Source organism: Artibeus jamaicensis, unplaced genomic scaffold, assembly GCF_021234435.1.
Source record: "Artibeus jamaicensis isolate MK-2021 breed Jamaican fruit bat unplaced genomic scaffold, CSHL_Jam_final scaffold_1689, whole genome shotgun sequence".
In the NCBI taxonomy this organism is placed as follows: domain Eukaryota; kingdom Metazoa; phylum Chordata; class Mammalia; order Chiroptera; family Phyllostomidae; genus Artibeus; species Artibeus jamaicensis.
Window position 1 is genome coordinate 15,899,866 of NW_026522029.1, and position 21,408 is coordinate 15,921,273.

The 21,408-nt window shown below is 43.7% G+C and overlaps 4 protein-coding genes, 3 non-coding genes and 1 pseudogene across 7 annotated transcripts; 2 read left to right on the top strand and 6 right to left on the bottom strand.

Annotated features, from left to right (window-relative positions):
• Positions 1-1,816: 1,816 nt before the first annotated feature.
• LOC119039164 (histone H2B type 1-K-like) lies at positions 1,817-2,237 on the bottom strand (annotated as a pseudogene).
• LOC119039156 (histone H2A-beta, sperm-like) lies at positions 2,228-20,858 on the top strand. Its single transcript, XM_037131830.2, has 3 exons — positions 2,228-2,958; positions 14,061-14,125; positions 20,040-20,858. The coding sequence occupies exon 1, from the start codon at positions 2,479-2,481 to the stop codon at positions 2,890-2,892; it is 414 nt and encodes a 137-aa protein (XP_036987725.2). The 5' UTR covers positions 2,228-2,478; the 3' UTR covers positions 2,893-2,958; positions 14,061-14,125; positions 20,040-20,858.
• Positions 4,712-4,813, bottom strand: LOC119039178 (U6 spliceosomal RNA). The gene has a single exon (XR_005080573.2). It is a non-coding gene; the product is annotated as a U6 spliceosomal RNA (small nuclear RNA).
• Positions 6,132-7,317, bottom strand: LOC119039159 (histone H3.1). Its single transcript, XM_037131835.2, has one exon. The coding sequence runs from the start codon at positions 7,287-7,289 to the stop codon at positions 6,879-6,881; it is 411 nt and encodes a 136-aa protein (XP_036987730.1). The 5' UTR covers positions 7,290-7,317; the 3' UTR covers positions 6,132-6,878.
• On the bottom strand, positions 8,138-9,003 carry LOC119039160 (histone H2A type 1). The gene has a single exon (XM_053655961.1). It carries the CDS (start codon positions 8,891-8,893, stop codon positions 8,501-8,503), a length of 393 nt encoding a protein of 130 aa, XP_053511936.1. The 5' UTR covers positions 8,894-9,003; the 3' UTR covers positions 8,138-8,500.
• On the top strand, positions 9,125-9,655 carry LOC119039166 (histone H2B type 1-K-like). The gene has a single exon (XM_037131841.2). It carries the CDS (start codon positions 9,203-9,205, stop codon positions 9,566-9,568), a length of 366 nt encoding a protein of 121 aa, XP_036987736.2. The 5' UTR covers positions 9,125-9,202; the 3' UTR covers positions 9,569-9,655.
• On the bottom strand, positions 14,340-14,411 carry TRNAM-CAU (transfer RNA methionine (anticodon CAU)). Its single transcript has one exon. It is a non-coding gene; the product is annotated as a tRNA-Met (tRNA).
• On the bottom strand, positions 14,763-14,833 carry TRNAG-GCC (transfer RNA glycine (anticodon GCC)). Its single transcript has one exon. It is a non-coding gene; the product is annotated as a tRNA-Gly (tRNA).
• Positions 20,859-21,408: the final 550 nt, after the last annotated feature.

Sequence of the window (21,408 nt, forward strand, 5' to 3'; positions counted from 1 at the left end):
GAGGCCTCAGTTCCTCCCTGTGTGAGTGTCTGAAGGATCACTCATGCAAGAGCTGGCTAATGGAAGTCTCTCATCTAACCTTGGAAGTGGCCTACCTTCTGCCACATGTGTAGGAAAGGCTCAGCAAGGGAGCAGTTTGCACAAGATGTGTTGCTGCTTTAGAGGTTGCTTCCCACAGATCAACCCTCCCAGCCACCATACCCCCTGGGGGATTTCAAATATCCTTGATGCCCAGATGCTCCTCTGGTCAATTAAATTAGAATCTCTGCGGTTGGCCTGGGTAGTGCTATAGTTTTCAAAATTCCGTCAGTGATTCTGATGCACTGTTAAAGCTAAGAATCACCAGATGCAAGAGTGAGAAACTGGGGGCATAAAGCTGATCAAGTGGGAGCAGCCATTTCTTTCCTACATTGTATGGAGAATGGAGAACAGCCATAAGGTAAATATTAGGAAATAATCACACCATTGTGTGACATCACAACAGTGCCAACTTTAGAAACAGTGTTGACTGATGTAAAAAAGAAATGGTCTAATATTAAGTCCTATAAATGTTCCGCGTATGTTCCCAGCCACCACCTCCGGGCCAGAGGGAACGGTCATGGCCTTTGCAGAACTGTCTTTTGCTCCCTGAGATCATAAATCCAGCCCAAATTGTGTGCTTTTTGTCCCAACAAGCCTGAGGCCTCCTGTATTTCATGGAAAAAGACTGAGCAAAAAATAGAGAGAAATACAGTAAAGGTTTTGGGATTTATAATCTTACCTAATGGTCTGTTGAATGCTAGGGACTCGTATTTCTACATCCATCCCTGAACAAGTAGAGTCAGACCTGGAATGCTAGCCTGCACACCGGGAGACCACGCTTCCCTCTGGGAGAAAAATGCTTCCCTGCCTCTCCTTCTTAACTCAAAAAGGCTGCCTGTTCATTTAGTTTCTCCCTTATTCGAGAAGGGGAAAAGGGATTAAGAGTGAGATGAAGTGTGGAGCTGACCTATATTCTAAACTTCCCCCTTAGAAAACGGTGACAGTGTCAAAATTGCAGTGAACTGGAACACCATCCTAGAAGGTGAAACATTAAAACATGAGTGAAGGTCATGAAGCAGGATTAAACCGCTTCTCCATGTTACTTCACCAGGAAGGAGATGCGGGTGGGGTGAGGGATTGTGGAGTCCTCGTCCGGGTACACGCACGTGTACAGAAAGCACCAGCGGAGAAATTAAAACTGCTCATCCCTAACTGGTGAAAAAAGGTGATTAGTTTTCTTTTTTCAAATTCTTCTTTCTCCAACTTTATCCCAACACCACTAGGTTATTTTGTGTGAATGTAGGCCTAGAGTAAGGCGGATACCAGCACAGATGTTACAAAAGAATAAGCAAAAGGGAATGGGAACAGGGGTGTGTCCCTTAATTCCATTTATGTGATAATCATAAAGCTTGGGGTGGGGGATGAAAATGGCGGTGTAACTGTAAAGGAAATTATCATTCAATAATGATTAACACTGAGTTGGTAACTTTTCTCACCTTAAAGAACACCTGAAATTTTCTAGTAAACAAATTTCCTCAAAGGAGGATTCTCAGCAATTGGACAATGAATGTTAAGTGAAATCATCTTTAAAAAGTTAAATTCCAGTGTTTTATGTCTCTTTCAATTTCCTCAAAAATTGATGGCATTCTTAACCATACAATGCTAAATATGGCTTTTGCCCAAAATAAGGAGCATTTTCCAAAGAGCTGAGATTAAAATCGTTCTTTCCTACCTCTTACACGAGATTGAGTGCCAGTTCTCTCTCCGAAATGTGCATGGCTCTGAAAAGAGCCTTTGGGTGTGAACAAGCCGGATCAGTCTCTCCGAGGAGGGCTCACTTGGCGCTGGTGTACTTGGTGACGGCCTTGGTGCCCTCGGACACCGCGTGCTTGGCCAGCTCCCCAGGCAGCAGCAGGCGCACGGCCGTCTGGATCTCCCGGGACGTGATGGTCGAGCGCTTGTTGTAATGCGCCAGGCGACGACGCCTCGCCCGCGATGCGCTCGAAGATGTCGTTCACGAAGGAGTTCATGATGCCCATGGCCTTGGACGAGATGCCCGTGTCCGGGTGCACCTGCTTGAGCACCTTGTACACGTACACCGAGTAGCTCTCCTTGCGGCTGCGCTTGCGCTTCTTGCCGTCCTTCTTCTGTACCTTGGTCACGGCCTTCTTGGAGCCCTTCTTCGGGGCGGGCGCGGACTTGGCCGGCTCGGGCATGGTCGGGAGAGACCGGCCAAAGTAACTGAAGAACAAGCGCAACGCTGCGCGAGTCCTCTGAGTTCACAGCCTCTTAAGGAAGTGGTGAGCAAACTTGCGTATCAATGGCGGTAACTCCAGAAACGTCACGTGAATACTGTCCAGTCAAAATAAGTGTATTTCAGAACGAGGATTTCATTGGTTGAAGTGAAAAGGCCTGTAACTTTTCGCCAATGGCACAGGTTGCCTTTCGTGCCCAGCAATGATTATAAATAAAGTAGCTTTGGATGTCTCAACTTATACTCAAGGAAGAGCACAAGTATTCTACGCGTTTTCTAGACACGGGAAGCAGGGCGGCAAGGCGCGCTCCTCCCAGGTTGGACTCCAGTTCCCCGTGGGCCGCGTGCACCGCCTGCTCCGCAAGGGCAACTACGCCGAGCGGGTCGGGGCCGGCGCGCCCGTCTACCTGGCGGCCGTGCTCGAGTACCTGACGGCCGAGATCCTGGAGCTGGCGGGCAACGCGACGCGCGACAACAAGAAGACGCGCATCATCCCACGCCACCTGCAGCTGGCCATCCGCAACGACGAGGAGCTCAACAAGCTACTGGGCAAGGTGACCATCGCTCAGGGTGGGGTGCTGCCCAAGAAGACCGAGACCCACCAAAAGGCCAAGTAAGCAGCAAGTGTGGAAATGAGTAAACAAAAGGCTCTTTTCAGAGCCACTTCTCCAGTTACTGAGAAGGTAGCACGACTTTATTGCACCTCTGATCGCTATTACTTAATTGCTAAGATTTATGACAACACTAGTAATTCCTAGAGCGGCGCGCTTTTTCTTTTACATTTCAGAAGTCGCATTTAGGGACTTGTATAAAAGATGTAATTGCTACATTATATTGGTATTCTAAGTAGGCCATAACTTCAAGCGCATGTAGAACCTAGAAGGCATTTTGACTCAAGGTAGTCACCCAGGTTTTTCTAGAAATCCGCTGTAGCTTAAGTGACAAGTAACATCAAATCGAAACATCTTTTGAGAGGACATAATGGTGATTTCCACAGACAACCCACTTTGTCAGCAGGAAGGTCACAGGTTATTAAGTAATATTTCAGATGTTTCTGACAGCCCTTGACTAATTTACACTACTTGATAGTACATTTATTACCATACTGGTATACCTAGGTGTCCACATGTTGTAACCATGATCATAGTAGTTGCTACTAAGTGAATTCCAAGAACACTGGTGATAGGTACCTGTATCTTGAAACATGTGAACAAACTTCCTATTAAATCTGAGGGTGTTTTGACAATAGGTCAGATTCTGGTATGTTTCTCATTTCTAAATTGGCATAGAAAGGTCTTTTTATTCTGGACCTTGGAAAAGAACATTTATGCCACTCCCAGTTTGCCATGTCAAGTGTAGGGTGAGCGGAGGCAGTCTGGCTTCCTCACCCAGGTGTCTGGGTGACTAAGGGTTGCAGTGTTCCCATGGAAGGGGCCTGATAACTAGTATTCTCACACCCTTGAGACCGGGCCTGTGAAACTTCCCGTAACATTAAGTGGGCTTGCATAGGCAGAATTACATTATATCATTTTCTGGCATTTTGCTGGCTTTGTTCACCTCTAGTACTTAAAGTAGTGGCTTTCCACTAGTGACACAGGTGCCATAAAGGGTGCCACGCTGGGGAGCAAGGGCCATGATGTGTGTCATGCAGGGAGACTCACAGCTTGCAGCTTGTGTGGCTCAGCCACCCATGAATAAAGACATGGCAGACATCCATCCATCCCAATGGCCCCATGAATATTTTTCTATCTGCAGAAATACAGTGAATTTGCCCAGCCTTGAATGGTCATGGTACATGAAGCATGCAGGCAGAATGACTCGACTTTTCTCTTTTTTTATAATGTATTTATGCTTTCAACAAACTTTTGTTTCACACTTAGGTACCGAGTGTTAGGAATGTGTTAGTTTGTAAGACACCGGTTGTTCTAAAGAAACAATGTAACAGGGAGTAACAAAAGTAAATACAGCACACTATGTAGCAAGAAATGTAGACACAAGGTATTAGGGGAGCATAGAGGAGGAGTCAGATCTGTGAGAGGCAACATCTAGTCTGAGGGTTAAAAGAAACTGGGAATTATAGGAATTCCATCACCAGACCATTTGTAATATATACAGCAAGTTCAATAAGTTGGATATTGGCACAAAGGCAGAGGTTAAAAGAGGTAGGAAGGAGCTGGAAGGGATCTGTGGGCCACTCCTATGCCTTAAGTATTTTTATATACTAATGACACCCAAATTTTTAAAATTTTAATCCCTTCACATTTTTCATTCAGCTCCCCAAGCCTCTCCCCTTGGACAGCTGTCAGTCTGTTCTCTGTATCTGAGTCTGGTTCTACTTTGTGAATTTATTTTGTTCATTAGATTCCATACATAAGTAAAATCATATGGCATTTGTCTTTCTCTTCCTGGTTTATTTCACTCAGCATAATAGTCTCAAAAAATATGGAACGCGTTACAGATTTTCGTACCATCCATGCACAGGGTCAGTGCTAATCTCCATATCAGTCCAGTTTAGTATGAGTGCTGCTGAAGTGAGCATAGTGACTCCCCAATTTTTATGCCCACCCAGACTTACCTGCTGAAATCAGACGTGCACATTCATCTACAACTTTCTGAAATCCTTGGAGATGCCTGAGAAACTCAAAATGAACATCTCAGAGTGATCGTTCTCACAACTCCCCCTGTGATCTCTTATCTTAAATTTAGTACTTGGCTTGCCATCTGCCCATTAATCCAAAATGGTGTGGTGTTGTTGAGTATCACTGTGCTGTGTTCCTGCCATTCCTGGAATGAAGTTCACTTCCTTGTATAGGGTGATGAAAGTATGATTAAAGTCCGGCAGGAGATTAGGTGAAAGGCACAAGACCATCGTTCAGCATAAGGGGTGTATCCACATAATTAGAAATGTCCCCATAACTAGAACTGCTCACTGGTCCTGAATAAAATTTTCACATAATGCAAACTGAAAGATTAATTTGAATAATTGTATTACTGCCCATTTCCAGGAGACAGTGCCCTTCCCAGTTAGAGTATGGGTCAGTGTAGACAGGTCCTCTATTGTGGGCCCTTCCTGACTGATTAATAGCTTAGTTTCCCAACTCAGAAGGCATTGCTTACACACTCAAGAATACCAGTCTGTTTAAAAATTGCTGGATCGTCAGGCAGAGTGGGAGGGTGGCATCAAAGGGCCATTATCCCCTCCAAGTGTTCTCCATCTTCCCAGAGGAAAGCTGGTTCCTGAGAGAAGATAACCAGCACTTTATTTTGCTAAAGGTGTTGATTCAAATGAGAAGATTTAAATTTGGCGAAATATTGTCATCAACCTAAATTCTGTATATGGTAATCATGGGTGCTCCTTCCCATTGTGAGCAGAGCATGATGTTTGCAGTAGTGATCTTAATTTTTTTTAAAGTATGAAGAATGTAAAGACCTTTCCATTTGTTTCACAAACTTGTGATGACACAGTGTACTCAAGGCAATTTGTCAAGGAAGGTCTTGAATGCTTAGGTGAGTATTATCTCCATTTTCTGTTGTAGGGGGGAAGGGTAATGTACACTAGCTGTACACAAGTTGACGGAAAGTGTAAATGAGGTGCTAGCCTGTCAAAGAAACTGATGAAAACCACTTATAAGGAACTGCCAGACCCAACCCCCACTGGAGAATTTAGAACATTAAGACCCAGTTGAGCATAGTTTTAGGTATTAGAAAAACACAAGTATCAGTTACAGGAAGAGTCCTATCCAACCTGGGAACTGCTGCTTACACACGTCTGCACTTTCAGGACGCTGGAAGCTGGCAAAGACAAGCCAGAGGGCTCATTTGCTAATTTTATATCAAATTTGGAATGGGTGTGAAGGAAACATTTTGGAGCTTTATCCTATAGGGTTACCAGGTGTTACTGCTAAACAATGAAAAACACAACTCTCATAAGAACAAGAGATCCGTGTAAAATAACCCATTTTCTCAAGAAACAGTTTCAGCCAAAGTTGGTTTTTGTTTTCCTTATGGAGTCGTGAAAGAGCAATTGTCAGTAAGAAAACCTGAGGTCTGCCCAGTAATGCTAGATGCTAGGCACAATACCAATGTTGCCCAACCTGAACCCCAGCACCAGGAGTTCAAGTTAGTCCACGTGCAAGGTGCCCTTCCCGGTGCAGTGAGGACATCAGAGGATCAAGTTAGGTCCAACTCTACCAGATTAATACCCGAAGTGGGAAGGGAGATTCCAGTTATCCATGAGCTCAACTTCATGTCTACTCGATAGGCCGTCCTTCCCCGAGGTCTGATCCCTTCTCCTTGCTTCTTACATGTGGCTTTCTTACAAAATCCAGGTATTGATTTTATGCCCAAGCAATTGTCCTTTCCAAGTGGTGTTTAGCAACTCATATCTATTACACACAGCATGTCAGACTTTAAAACACTTTAATCTACTTTGCTTGCAGAAAAGGAGACCACTATCTGGGTAGGAACCCTGAGTCCCGATTGTTAGTCTTGCCTTAACTTTATGTTAGTAACACCAAATTAAGTAGTACAACAGCCACTGTCTGTGAGAATTAAGTGGCTCTGAAAAGAGCCTTTGGGTTCGGGACGAGCAATCGCATTAAGCTTAAGCCCTCTCTCCTCGAATGCGGCGCGCAAGCTGGATGTCTTTGGGCATGATGGTGACGCGCTTGGCGTGGATGGCACACAGGTTGGTGTCCTCGAACAGGCCCACCAGGTAGGCCTCGCACGCCTCCTGCAGCGCCATGACGGCCGAGCTCTGGAAGCGCAGGTCGGTCTTGAAGTCCTGCGCGATCTCGCGCACCAGGCGCTGGAAGGGCAGCTTGCGGATCAGCAGCTCGGTGGACTTCTGGTAGCGGCGGATCTCGCGCAGGGCCACGGTTCCGGGCCGGTAACGGTGCGGCTTCTTGACGCCGCCTGTGGCCGGCGCGCTCTTGCGGGCCGCCTTGGTGGCCAGCTGCTTGCGTGGGGCCTTCCCGCCGGTGGACTTGCGCGCCGTTTGCTTGGTGCGAGCCATATCTAAGCCACAGAAGCACTAAACTGGAACCACTGTGTGAGTCTGACCTACTCGACTGGTGTGTATATATATAAGGTGAGTCCAGCTATGATTGGACCAGGCATCTGCCCGTCAATTCTCGCGATGATGCTATTGGACGCGGCACAGACTTTCTGATAGCAGCAGCCTCTGGGAGGCTCAGACCGGAAACGTACTACTTCCTCCCACCCACCCTTTCAACAGCAGCTGTTTTCTACCCTTTCTTCCCTGTACTGTCTTTACGCCCTTTCTTTACAACTTTCTTTGGCTTTTCTCCGCAGAATTTAATATAAATATTACAGTGCTATATATTGTTTGCTGAGTAAAACATTTTAATTTTGGCACTTGAAACTTGTTTGCCTTGGTTTTTTTGAAAAGGCGCGCGCTACGTGGATTGGGTAAGGAAATTTTTTTAGTCTCGTTCAAGTTTAAGAAGGCTAAATTCATGTTGAAATCTTGATTTCTCTGTTTAAACTTATAAGATTTTAGTGTTTTATGCGTTTTGTCTGTATATCTGACTCAATTGAACGATGGTTACTTTTTCACTAGCTAGCATTCTAATATAAAGAATTCTACTGTTTTACAATTTCAACTGAGATTTGTGTAAAATGGGTTTAAGGAAAAGATCCTCAAATATATAAATGGTACAAAAAAATATTGTGTGCCTTTTTAAAGCCATGTAAGACCCTCTAATGAGTTCTGCCTAGAGGACATGACTCCAGGGCATGAAGCTTTCCTATTTACAACCCACTAGAACCCAGCAGAATTGTAATTGGGCGAGCGGCAAGCTAAGTGTCCCATTAGGATGCAACACAGGTCTTAAACGGGGAACCAATGTCATTTTATTACCCTTTTGCCAACCAGATTTGTATTTATTTCTTTCACCAAGTATTATTCCTTTCATGTTTCTCTTGGTCCAACCCTGAGGGCTTACAGGATTGATAGCCTTAAGTTACCTATGTAAAGAACCCACAGTGGCTTTGCCTGGTACACACTTGTTTCATTGTTGTCACTTTTGCGTTTCTGGAGGTATCCAGTGATACCTATTGGTTGATTGAGCTATTGAGATAAGGGTTATTTTCAAGTAGCTGCTACAATAGGGAAAAGGCAAGCCCTCTTAGAAAAACATAGGTGGCTCTGAAAAGAGCCTTTGGTTTAGTTGAAACAGACACAAGTCAGGACTGTCTTCCACTTCACTTGCCCTTGGCCTTGTGGTGGCTCTCGGTCTTCTTGGGCAGCAGCACGGCCTGGATGTTAGGCAGCACCCCGCCCTGCGCGATGGTCACCTTGCCCAGCAGTTTGTTGAGCTCCTCGTCGTTGCGGATGGCCAGCTGCAGGTGGCGCGGGATGATGCGCGTCTTCTTGTTGTCGCGCGCCGCGTTGCCCGCCAGCTCCAGGATCTCGGCCGTCAGGTACTCCAGCACAGCCGCCAAGTAGACTGGCGCACCGGCCCCGACCCGCTCGGCGTAGTTGCCCTTGCGGAGCAGGCGGTGCACGCGGCCCACGGGGAACTGCAGCCCGGCCCGCGATGAGCGCGTCTTGGCCTTGGCGCGCGCCTTGCCGCCCTGCTTCCCGCGTCCAGACATGATAGACAAGGTAGACAAGAACTCGTGCTCTAGTTTGAGTGAGTTCAGGCACCCAAAGCTACCTCATTTATAATCGTTTCTGGGCGCGAAAGAGAACCTGTGCCATTGGCGAAAAGTTACAGGCCATTTCACTTCAACCAATGGGATCCTCGTTCTGAAATACGCTCATTTTGACTGGACAATATTCACGTGACGTTTCTGGAGTTACCGCCAATCAGACGTGAGTTTAAAAGGCTGTGAGCCAACAGGACGCTCGCAGGCTCACTCTCTGGTTCTCCCTTGTTTTTTTCCTTGAGTTCCTTTCTGGCCATGCCCGAGCCCGCCCCCAAGAAGGGCTCCAAGAAGGCCGTGACCAAGGCGCAGAAGAAGGACGGCAAGAAGCGCAAGCGCAGCCGCAAGGAGAGCTACTCGGTGTACGTGTACAAGGTGCTCAAGCAGGTGCACCCGGACACGGGCATCTCGTCCAAGGCCATGGGCATCATGAACTCCTTCGTGAACGACATCTTCGAGCGCATCGCGGGCGAGGCGTCGCGCCTGGCGCATTACAACAAGCGCTCGACCATCACGTCCCGGGAGATCCAGACGGCCGTGCGCCTGCTGCTGCCTGGGGAGCTGGCCAAGCACGCGGTGTCCGAGGGCACCAAGGCCGTCACCAAGTACACCAGCGCCAAGTGAGCCCTCCTCGGAGAGACTGATCCGGCTTGTTCACACCCAAATGCTCTTTTCAGAGCCACCCACTTTCACAGAAACAGCTGGTTCATTTTCCCTCTAGTCTCTATTTCTTCTTAGCAGTGTCGTGGCTCTGGGTTTGTAGAGGAAAATACCTGGAAATAAGGACCAAATGTTTAATAAAAAACTTCTGTAGGCATTTTGGCGTCAGCATTGGGCGCAGTGTATACTAATTCATTATGCGTTCTTTATGGTCTTTCGAAAGAGGCTTTCCCATTTGTTTTCTGCCACAATAGATTTCGCTTTTGTTTGCACAATCGATGCCAATAACAGCCCCGTTTCTAATTGGGCAGCGTCACTATTGGAAAAGCCCGCCACGGGCTCCAACTTGCTAGATGATTTATCCCGTGTGCTTTCCCCTAGATACTCTCTGGAAAGTAAATTGTGGCCCCTGCGCAGTTTGCTGTAATCATCAGTGTCCGCAGCCACAGCCAAACACTGAACATGACAGTTAGGAGGCTCCCCCAAAACTAAAATGTTGGGTAAAGAATCCAGCAACCTGGAAAGCCGCCGTCTTCCTGTTTTATCAGGATGAGTAGGTTGGAGGCAGGGATGCCGGGACTCCGTGGGCAGCGCTCCAGCTGGGATTTGAGAGTCCACGACGAGAAATTCTGCCGTAGAAGTCAGAACCTCGTGTATAAAAGAAGCAGACTCCAGACTCCAGAGGTAGGAAGTGGGCTGAACGCCTGTTAGCCAGGAATACGAGTGTGGACTGAAGGACCAAAGGAAACTACTTTAACTTCCCAGCATCTTCCCGTGGTGCCCAATCTTCTCCTTTCTTGCATAAATCCTCGGCCACCCGTTTAACCCCTTTTATAGATGTAGGCGTGAACAAAACCAACACCATCTGTGTCCTGGATTGCATTTCATTTCTAAGTTTCATGCTGTGACTTCGTCCTTAGCAAGCATATCAAAGCTTTCTAGTTGATGTTCCTCCGTGTTCCTTAAACTATAGCCATAAATATATTTTTTATCAATAGAATGGATTGAAAACCGAGAGAAATATCATACTGGCGGAGGAGCGCGTGGAGTATGGCCCCAGTATCAGTACATTCTTTGTGTCTTTGTCTTGTGAGTCATTGGTGCCCAACTTATTTAAAAAGGTACTATAACAGGGTACAGACGGTGAAAATATTTTGTGCCGAATTGCTGGGTGTCTGTCCATGCTGGCCCAGTCTTCCCCTAAGTAAATTATGTATAATAAATTCTGTCACATTCTGTGGAGTTGCCTGCTTGGATTTTCTGAAGATACCTTATCTTTACAGTGGTCATTACATTCTTGCCCACCACGGGACATAGATGTTAATAAAATGCAATGGTTTCAGCTGAGTGTGGGAAGGGAGTGGGGGACAGGTGAAATGGTCTCAGTCCTGTTTTCCCCCTCCCAACCTCATCAATAGACCCTCAGCTTTTTGTCAGAGGAATTGCCCACACAAAGGGTTTATAGGCCTCTTGGGGAAAATTCTGAAGTTTGGAAATCTCTCTAGGGAGCATCCAAAGCTATAAAGGGAAGACTGTGATTGGAGAGGCTCATATTTGAGGAGTCCTGGCTGCCACAGCCACCCCACTCTGTCATTCACTGCATTGTCTTATATTCCGAGCCTTTGGGCAACTAAAAGTGATCCCGGTACCCTACCCCACAGAAATAATCTGTGTCTAAAAATAAATCCTTTGGATCACTTGAAGCTATTGCTAACAATGTTATATGTAATAAAGCTTTGTTTCAATCTTAGAAAAAACAATGCAAGTCCCCCCTTATTCCAGAGGGACATGTTCCAAGACTTCCGGTGGATGCCTGAAACCATAGGTAGTATTGAACCCTCCATGTACCATTTTTTCCTATATACACATGTGGTAAAGTTTAATTCATCAATTAGGCACAGTAACAGATTAATAACAATAATAATGAAATAGAACAATTATACCAATATAATAGAAGTTATGTGAATGAAGTCAGTTGTTTCAGAGATCCTTTACTGAAGTCTTTCTTCCCAGAGGCTCAATGTTTTCTGGTGCAAGACATTGTGGCCAATCAGAGCACATTTGCTGTTCATGCCTCCCGCTGCAAATTAATGCCTTTTTCTTCTTAACTAGGCACTTATCACACACTGTGGCTGAACCTTTTGCAATTTAACGTGCAAGAGTAAAGTAGCACTGATTTCTCTTTCCTTCTTCACAATTTCACTGGCAGGAATTTATTCTTACTGTAGATCTTAGCAACTTCAGCATATAATTTTATCTTTCCTTATTAAGACAAGAATATATATCTTTTCACTTAAGGAAGCATTTTACAGCTTCTCTTTGGCATACCTGAATTTCCAGCATCTCTACTCTTGTGATTTGGGGCGATTATTAAGTAAAATAAGGGTCACTTGAACACAAGCACCATGATACCATTAACCTAGATGGCTACAAGAGACTAATGGGCAAAGAGCATCAGGCCTGGATACACTGGGCAAAGGGATGATTCACTGCTCCACCTGGACCAAGCAGGATAGCAAGAGAATTCATCATGCTACTCAGAACAGCTCACGGTTTAAAAATTATGCATGGTTTATTGGATTATTTATTTCTGAACATTTTTATTTAATATTTTCAAAGCCTGTTTGTCCACAGGTAACTGAAACCGCAAAAAGCAAAACCACAGATAAGGGGAGGAGGCTATTTTACTCTACAGAGTGCTTTGAAGTCTCCATCTCTGGTTCTTTTTAAAATGACAGCCTCGATATAGCAGTTGTCTTTTTATTTCTATGCATGTTAATAAGAAACTCTTCACATAGAGAGAAAAATGAGTGCCTTGTAAAAGATTAGGAGGTAAACCGACTTTACCTCTTTGAGGAGTTGCTTAGTCTGTGGTGATAATCTCCCAGAACAAACTGAATATCCATTTCTGAGACAGAACCCAGGAGAAAACAGCGATTAATGTTTTACCGATTTTTGGCCATTTTTTTCTTTCAGAGTCATATGTGCCTCTGGTGATTTGTGAGATTAGAAGCCTCGTTACTTAGAACAGTGTTTTAAAATTCATCTCAGATGGAAACTGTATTTGCAAGGGACACGTATGTAGGCCAGAGTGACAGTGGAATCAGACCTCACCAAGCCCTAAGCTGAGAACTGTGGTTCTTTACTGTGACAGGAATCTCGCGTTGAAAAGATTACAGTCAGCAAGAGAACTTTAATGACAGGATTTCTAAAACCTGTTGCCAAGTGGATAAGGATGTTGCCTTCATTTTGAAACCAAGTGAAAACCAAATATAGCCTTTCAGCTGCCCATTCCAGACATGGGCTCTGCTTGTATGTTTGGACACAGATTGACACAGAGAACTAGGTATGATCCCAAGGGTATTATGAAGGAATGCTTTTTGTGTGGATATTCATAAAGTGAATGCTTTTTAAAATAAGCATTGTAGTATTTAAATGAAAGCCTAGTATGAGCTGTTTCCAGACTCTTTGCAAATAAAAATTATTCATTAACAAAAAAGAAAAAAGAAATAAGAGAGATGCATATCAGATTCATGATAGAGTTGCCCTCACAAAGGGGATATTAATATTGAGAATGCTGTTGAAAAATGCTTTGATTTTATGTGGGTCTTTTTCTTTAAATATAAAGGAGATTTATAATTAATACGCCCTAATATTAAATAGTAGATCCATTCTGTGTTGTCATTTTTGTACTCATTTGTGATTTTTTTTAAGGTAAAAGAGAAAGGTGAAGACTAATGTCTAAAGTAGTGTTTGTTGTGTTAAAAATTGTGGCTTTTATTATGCTGAGTGAAATAGGCCAGGCATTGAAGGACAAATACCATATGATCTCACCTTTGACAGGAAGCTAAAGAATAAAACAAACAAGCAAACAGAATAAAAACAAAGACACTGAAATAGAGAACAAGTGGGCAGCGACCAGAGGGGAGATGGAAGGGAACTTAAGGGGAAAAAGGGGGAGGGATTTTGAGGAACAAGTATGAAAGACACAGAGATGAGGACTGGGTGGGGGGAATGGGAGGGAGGGGGGAGACCGGGCGGGGGGGGGGTGGGATGGGAGAAATAGATTTAAAAAAAATGTAATTGAAAAGTAACTAAATAAAATTTAATATTTAAAAAAAAATTGTGGCTTTTAACATAAGATTGTTATCAAATCACCAGTGACCGAGATGTTCCAGGCCGTGTTCTAGATGCTACAGCAACCACAGTGGGAAAACAGACAAAAAAACTTTTTTCTTGTCAATTTGCAATCCACTGGAAGGCAATACTAAACGAATAAATAAAATATATAACATACTACACAATGGAAAGTACTAAAGAGAAAAACAGCAAATGTTTCGGATTATTGGGAGAATTATTATTTTAAGTACTCCCAACTCCCTTTAACTGAATCTCTAACCCTGACAATAGGTATTCATGGTCCTTTCAAATTCTAAACTTACATTCTTGTTTACAGAATGGTGGTAAATAGAGATGGACAACTTCCAGCTGATGGATTAATGTTCTCCGCTCTCAGAGAGGGTAAATATGCCATTTCTTGATTAGAACCCACCAGATTTGTATTTTGTGTGTGTGTGTCAAAATTTTCTTAGACTGAGAATATTTCCCCTACAGTTGTCCAAGGTTTCATTAGGTACAGAAGACACCCCAGCTGGGAAAAGACACGCGCGTGCGTGCGCTGTTCTAAATGTTTCCCAAATTTTCGGGGTTAAAAGAAAGGGAAAAAACTGCTACCTAGCAGAGGATGGTTTCGATCCATCGACCTCTGGGTTATGGGCCCAGCACGCTTCCGCTGCGCCACTCTGCTGGCCGTGCAAGCAGTTTGATTTTAAATCCTTATATCTTTTGCGTTAAAAGTTGTTTTTGTACATCAGAAAATGATATTTTTGAAAGTCATTTGCTGGTTTCACTCATACTTCAAACAGAGCAATCATCCCACCATACATTGAGTCTAGATGTTCTGAACGCGAAAAACTCAGTATTTCTGTTGGAAAACAGCCGGGCTCCAGCCCGCCCCCTGCCCGGCAGAAAGGGCCCCGGCCATGCAGTCAGAACGAGGGAAGAGGCCAAAGTTCCGGGGAGCGACGAAGCCGACCTCTCACCTGGAGCATTTCAACGTAATTGGAAGAATTTTTAAAACAAACAAGAAAAGCACAGATGCATTGGCCGGGAATCGAACCCGGGCCTCCCGCGTGGCAGGCGAGAATTCTACCACTGAACCACCAATGCGCAGCTACAAAGGTGATACTGTTGGCTATATGAATGTATTTTCCTGCTGCTATTTTTCCGGAATTAGCCATTTATTTTAATTTTTTCAAAAGACGTTAGGCGCTTTTTCGTTCTTTATGAATACAACTTCATAATACTTCCTCTCCCTTCAGGAACACCCCTTCTCACCGCAGGTTCAGAGGACACCCCCTAACGTGGAGGCCCCGCCCCTTTCAAAAAATAAAATTTTTCTATCGATGACAGTAATGTATTAGATAATTCAAAGAAAACTTCTGAAATCGAGTCTGGACAGGTGGGATCATTTCCATACGTCCCACAACTCGTGAGGGACCAAGCGCTGGGACCGGGGGTGCAGGTCTCTCTCAAGCAGTCGACTCCTTTTTCAAAGATATGTTGTCTGTGGAAATTGTGGAAAATACAAAAATGTACAATGAAGTAAATGTAAGGCCAGTGTAACCTTATCACACAGAGATAACAGATATCCTGGTGATGTCAGCATGTTTTCATTGCACGTGTAAATGTAGGGCCCTACGTGAGCGCGCTAATGGGACTTCCACCGGGTTCCACGCAGCAGACACAGAAAACAGACGCGCAGACGAAGGCGAGGCTTTCTGGCCTGGAGGGGATCTCGCGAGGCACGTGGTCCAGTTTTCCTCCAGTATTTGAGAATCATACCTCCGCAGAAATAGTTACCCATTCAAGCTATTCCTCTTTCCAGTGTTAATTCCATGTGTTGAAGGAGAGCAGCTTCCATCCAGCTTTTTCCTGAGAAGCCACAAGAATCAACTCAACTGCTTCTACCTGGCTTTTCCCCGAAGGCTCGGCTATAGCTATCATTTTCTCAGTGTCTGCTTTCACTTTTTTTGGTCATTAACGGAAATGGTTATGACAAATGTGATTTCACATTTAATTCTGTCATACCACAGAATTTAAAGAGGAAAAGCATTACGCAGATTATTTCATTAAACTTTGTTTTATAGAGATTTCTATTTTCCCACTTGCCAAAAATGCTCAAATTTGTGATGAATCCTCTCTTATATCATGCTAAAATCTGCCTTATTTTTACCCATTAGTAGGAAATTCTAAATTTATGGAAGTTGTGTTTGAGTGCCCTTTAAAAAGTTGATGAGAACTTTTGCATCATGCTTGATGAAGCATTTTCTAGTCCATGTTAGACAAATCTATGCTTTCAATAATTCTCCAAGAGTCATGATGTTCTGACTCTCACTTCTCCCGTCATTATCCTGTAGAAGAAGCATTTTAGTTTTATAAGGTTTTTCTTGAAATGTGAATCCTAGACCTGAGACCAATAATCTGCATATTTTATTGTCAGTATGGTCCCTGTTGAGATTTTCTGGAACTCACCAGTTTCGCCAAATGGATAACAGTACAGTGTTCTTTCTCTGTCAGTAGTGGTGTTTAGTCTCAGGCAGAAGTCTCAAACACTGAGTTGCAAAGTGCTTCCCTGTAGTTTATGGGAATTAACCACACACCCAGTGGGAGAGCAGCAGGGCAGCTGTGAGCGATGTCCTCATGGCCACTGACTTGCTCAGCAAACTCTTCTTCTGGGCCTAAATCCTCTGTTTGTTGCAAGACCTAGAAGGGGAACTTTAAATAATGTAGTAATTACAATTTTAATGATAGAATAGTTAATAAAATATTAAACATTAGTTACAGTTGAGTTCTAATGGTTAACATTGTCAATTCCAACTTTATTAACATTGTATCATCTGGGCTCATATTATTGATGTTGGGCTATGAAATAATTATTAATAATAAATGGTTCTATTTTGGCAATACAACTATGTAGTATTATTAAAATATTGATGAATATAAATTTAATTTTGAATTAAAAAATGATCACCAATATAAAAAGGAATGACAATGGGGACAAAATGTTTTAGCAAAGAAAGTTTGCATTTTGTGCTATGGAATTCAGTTTAGTTTTGTTTTTGCTTTGTTTAGTTTTTTGTAAACTACTCATTGAATTCTCTAAAGCCCTGTAATTACTTCTATCAGAAAAAACCTTTTTATTCTATTTGTAAATTCTCTAAGCAACCACCTGAGGTCATTTTACTAAGTCTGATTTCTATGTCAGAAAATAGACCTTTATATAATTTATCTTGATAAAATCTTTTTAAGTTGGTTTATTATACATTTTCCATGAAGCAGTCTTTAAAAATTAGTTTAGAGCTACTTATCTACCTCTTCTTTCATGGATTTTTAAATTTCTAGACTTGGTTACTAAGTTCTTCAACTCAAGATGATACAGTTTGTCTTCTAATATTAAAAATATGTATATTACATTATTTAATCCAGCCAGAATAGATACTTATTTTTATGTGTTAAACTATACAGGTTTTAAATTTTTTTCTTTTCCAGATGAAGAAAGACATTTACAATTTTGAAAAAAGATTAGGATCTATTAAATAGGGAGGAAAATTTAACATATTTGAAAAAAGAAAAGCGCAAATAGCCCTCAGGAGAATGACAAATTATAAGAGTAGTCAATTTAGAGAACAGCAAATCCAAATGATCAGTAGCTATATGACAAATTTCTCAAATAGAGAAGGATAGATTAAAGTAATAAAGGTAAAGCTCTTCATACTCACCAGATTGGGAACAAAAGGAGAATTAAATTCCGTTGCTAATGAGAATGAAGGAAGGGGCCACTCAGATTGCTGGTGGGTGTTCAGTGTTACAGACTTTCTGGGGGAGACATGGAGGGGGTTTCCGAAGGCTGCATCTGCTCCCAGGATCCTTCGAAGCCCCCGCGGCTCCTCACCGCATCCCCAGCTTGGGACATGCTTCATCCCTAGTTTCCCTCTCGGTCTCCGAGCCTCCTCTGCATGTGGGTCTCTGACTCTCTCGTGTATGCAGGGTTCTCACACATGTATATGTACCAAGTCTGGTTATTACTTCTTCCTCATTTGCCTCATGTCTATTTGAGTATTAGACTAATTGGAGGAAACTTGAGGATAGAGAAAAGTGTATTTCTCCCACAACTTGCTAGGTAAGTAACATGAATAACTGGAGAACTATAAAGGGTAATATCTAGAGAAGAGATATTTCTAGAGAAGAAAGGGGCATGAAAAAAATTGGGGGAAAAAACAAATTAAGACTTGGTATACATTTAAAATTTTGTAATAAATTAATAGCAGTGGTTAGTTACATTGGGAGAGAAAAGTGAGAGTAAGGGTAGAAATGGGTAGAGGACGATTGTACTAATGTGTGAAATTTTTAACAATATTTTTAATAGGTTGTAATTTATTTGGTTTTTAACAGGTTGTAATTTACATGAAAAAAAATTGCAGCTTAAAAATGAAATAAACAAAGGACTAAACAAAAATATGAATGAAGGAAGATATTTATTTTGCAGAGTGGATCAAGTGTGTGTAAATTGAAATTGGTTCAGAAGTCCTTAAACTTGGAAAGTGCCAAGTAGTGCCCACTTATCCCTGTCCTGAGACTAGAGAAAGATCTGCTGAGTCTGTTGTTGTTACCTGGATGCAGTGCTGAGTCCTTTGAAAGGATTATTTCATTCAGTTCTTGTAAGTGCCCTTTGAGATAGCAACTCATCATCTCCACAGACTACACAGAGGAAACAGACTTAGAGAGGTGAAAATTAAATGCCTTGGTCCTTGAACCTCTGGAATGTTTGAACTGGGAAAATAACCTTTAATTTGGGCCAAATCAACGTTGTCTTACAAACAACTGTAAAACTAACAGGACATCAAAACTGACCACAAGGACTGATTATTGTGGACACGCTTTAGAATAAGTTAGAACCATGTGCAGCTGAAGAGGAACTTGGTAGCTTGCTTGCACCAATGGAAATTCCTTTCTTCTATTCATGTAATTATTTCCCTTCCCTTTCTCATAATAACCCTGCAGTTAGAACCCAATTTGGGTTTCTGCCTGAATCTGTTCCCCAGATAGCAACTAAGTGATCTTAAATAAAAGTTTGTTGCCTCTCACTTTTGGCTTTTAATTTTTAGGTTAATACTGGTTACGTAATGTGGAAGTCCCAGCTCTGTTTAATCTTTGTTAATATTTTCCAGGTATTGTTACCCAGAGTTACTTGCCTCCCTTCTTATCATTAGGACTTATTTCTTAGAAATTTGCTTATTATCATAGCTCCCTTCTTTTGCTTGGGAGAACCTTATTTGATATGTTATTCTCTGACCACCTGACTTTTAATGGAAAATGTAGTGAATATTGGAACCAAACTCTGCTTAGTAAGGTAGGCAAACCAGCTGTGTTTTCTGTGACAAGATCGAGGCTGGAGACCGTGGCTTATCCAGGAGTAAATGGGGGCGGGGGATAGGGACATATTCAAACTCCACTGAAGTTGAACAGGAGCTTTGGAACTAGAGCTCCAAGAATAGCCGTATGCTAAGAAATCAAAGCGGATGCTAAACCTTGCTCCAAACAAGGACAGTTCGTCACACTGTTCTTTCACTTTGTGGAAGAAAAGGGGCCACATATTCATTCACCCGACAAGCTCAGAGGAGGCCTGCGAGGCAGCCTTACCAACTCGGACACCTAAAGTAACCACATAGGATGGTCTAAAATTAAAACTTATTAATTAAAGCAGTTCATGGTGGGCAGTCCTGTTCTAGACCAGTGTTTTCCCTACTAAAGGTCAATCTTTACCTTACTGGAGCCTAATATCTTTTTTGCATGTAGGATCACAGGCCTTTGGAATGCCCAGGTAACTTCCCTTTTACCCAAACCCCTCGGGGCACAAGCTGAGACCACCGTCCCCTCATTGTCATTATCATGTTCATTGTTGACTGTTAACTATCCCTCACCAGTGTAAAGAAGCTCGTGTCTGTCGTTGTACCTTTCACCCCGTCCCAGAGCTTTCCCAGCTTCGCTTTCTCCCGCCTCCCTGATCCATCACCAGTGGATTTCACGTAACCCTCCGCATGGCTCTTCCTTGGATCTAAGATATAAATTAAGGCGTTAAACTGCCAATCCCCGGAGCATTTCTCAGTCCGTTGAGATGCTGCTTCCCCGCAATTGCCATCAGTTTGGCTCAAACTCACCAAAACTTCTCTACATGTTTGAATGTTTCCTATGTTGACACCTAATTGCCTCCTTTTAGACATATGTAATTTGTATGATATCTTTTCCAGTTCTAAGAAAATAGCGATTCTTCTATCTACTTTTGATTGATAATTTTGTATTTATTTTTATCAAGGAGACCATCCAAGATGGTACAGGCTGCAGGCCCCGCCAAGCCTGGATCCGCGCCTGGAGGTAATAGAGGTCCGCGGGCCTGGAAGTGACAACAGCAGTGTCCCAACTACAGTCGATCGATCGACTGGGCTCCAGGGGTTCCAGGGGCGGTGGCCGCTGCTCTTGGCCCCAGAACCTTCCTGACTCCCGCGGAGGCAGCGAGAGGCGGCAGGAGCAGACTCGGGCCTGGGCGCTGGGCCGCAGCTCAGCAGGGAACAGCTCACGAGCTGGCGAACGTTCGGGGACAACCTGCTAACTCCTCTGCCTCTGCCGTGAACTAAAAGGGTTGCATCGCTGGCCGCTGGGGAGCTTTGGATGTGGTGGTTGGTACGGGGACCGGCCGCAGGAGTCTGACCTTGAGGACGCAGTGACCCGGTCTTGGTTACTTGGTCCCTTGCCTGGAAAGACTGGGAAGCAGCAGGGGTGGGACATGGGTAGTCTGTGGTCTTCAGGGGAGAAAGACGCGTGCTGAGTGCCCTCCTGTGGCACGTGGAACGCAGCCGTGGGTCCAAGGCTTGTTGCCATAGGTCAGGATGGCGGGCAGATGAGCAGGAGGAAGCTCGCGGTGCGGGAGTTGCTCTAATCACCCTGGGAGCGCTTAACAAAATGCACGGTAGCTCACGTCATGATCAGTGGACCAGGAGTTTTCAAAAAATCTGTCTGAAGCTAATATTTTTTTTATTTCTTGACGTTTTAGGGTTGCATACAAAAAATAAGTTGCAGGGTACGATGCTGCGGGTCTCTGAGTTATAATGTAAATAAATGTATAGCTCTTATGATATTGTGCTCTTAGGAATATATATATTTGGTCTTAGTCTCTGGTTCCTGACACAAGAATTTCTAAAATCCTAGGAATTTTCTGAGTGATGGGATTGCAATCTTCTCTTATTCATAATAAACATTTTACAACCACACCTGAGTTTATGCTAATGAGCTCGCTCTGGGCGGGGCCCTACCTAGATGGCCTCAGAATGGGGTTGGTGGCCTGAGGCACTGACTTCACGCTGTGAATGTTACAAGTTTCCGCCCCACATCCTGACCAGGGAGGGTGAGAGGGGCTGCACACTGAGTTAATCACCAGTGGCTAATTATTTAGCCAGTCAAGTCTAACAACTGGCATTGGAGAGCTTCTGGGTTGGTACATACTTCGCTGAGAGAAGGTATGAAAGCTCCCCACCCACCAATGCCTTGCTCTGTGCGTGTCTGCCATGCAGCTCTTTCTAAGTTGTGTTCTTCACAATAAACCAGTAATAGTCACCGAGCTGCTTTCCTAAATTCTGTGAGTGTTCTAGCAGATTATCACACCGGAGAGCAGGTTAGGGGAACCCTGA

Bases quoted from the DNA above. Each gene is read 5' to 3' on its own strand.
- LOC119039156 (XM_037131830.2), top strand. From the start codon at position 2,479: ATGATTATAAATAAAGTAGCTTTGGATGTCTCAACTTATACTCAAGGA.
- LOC119039159 (XM_037131835.2), bottom strand. From the start codon at position 7,289: ATGGCTCGCACCAAGCAAACGGCGCGCAAGTCCACCGGCGGGAAGGCC.
- LOC119039160 (XM_053655961.1), bottom strand. From the start codon at position 8,893: ATGTCTGGACGCGGGAAGCAGGGCGGCAAGGCGCGCGCCAAGGCCAAG.
- LOC119039166 (XM_037131841.2), top strand. From the start codon at position 9,203: ATGCCCGAGCCCGCCCCCAAGAAGGGCTCCAAGAAGGCCGTGACCAAG.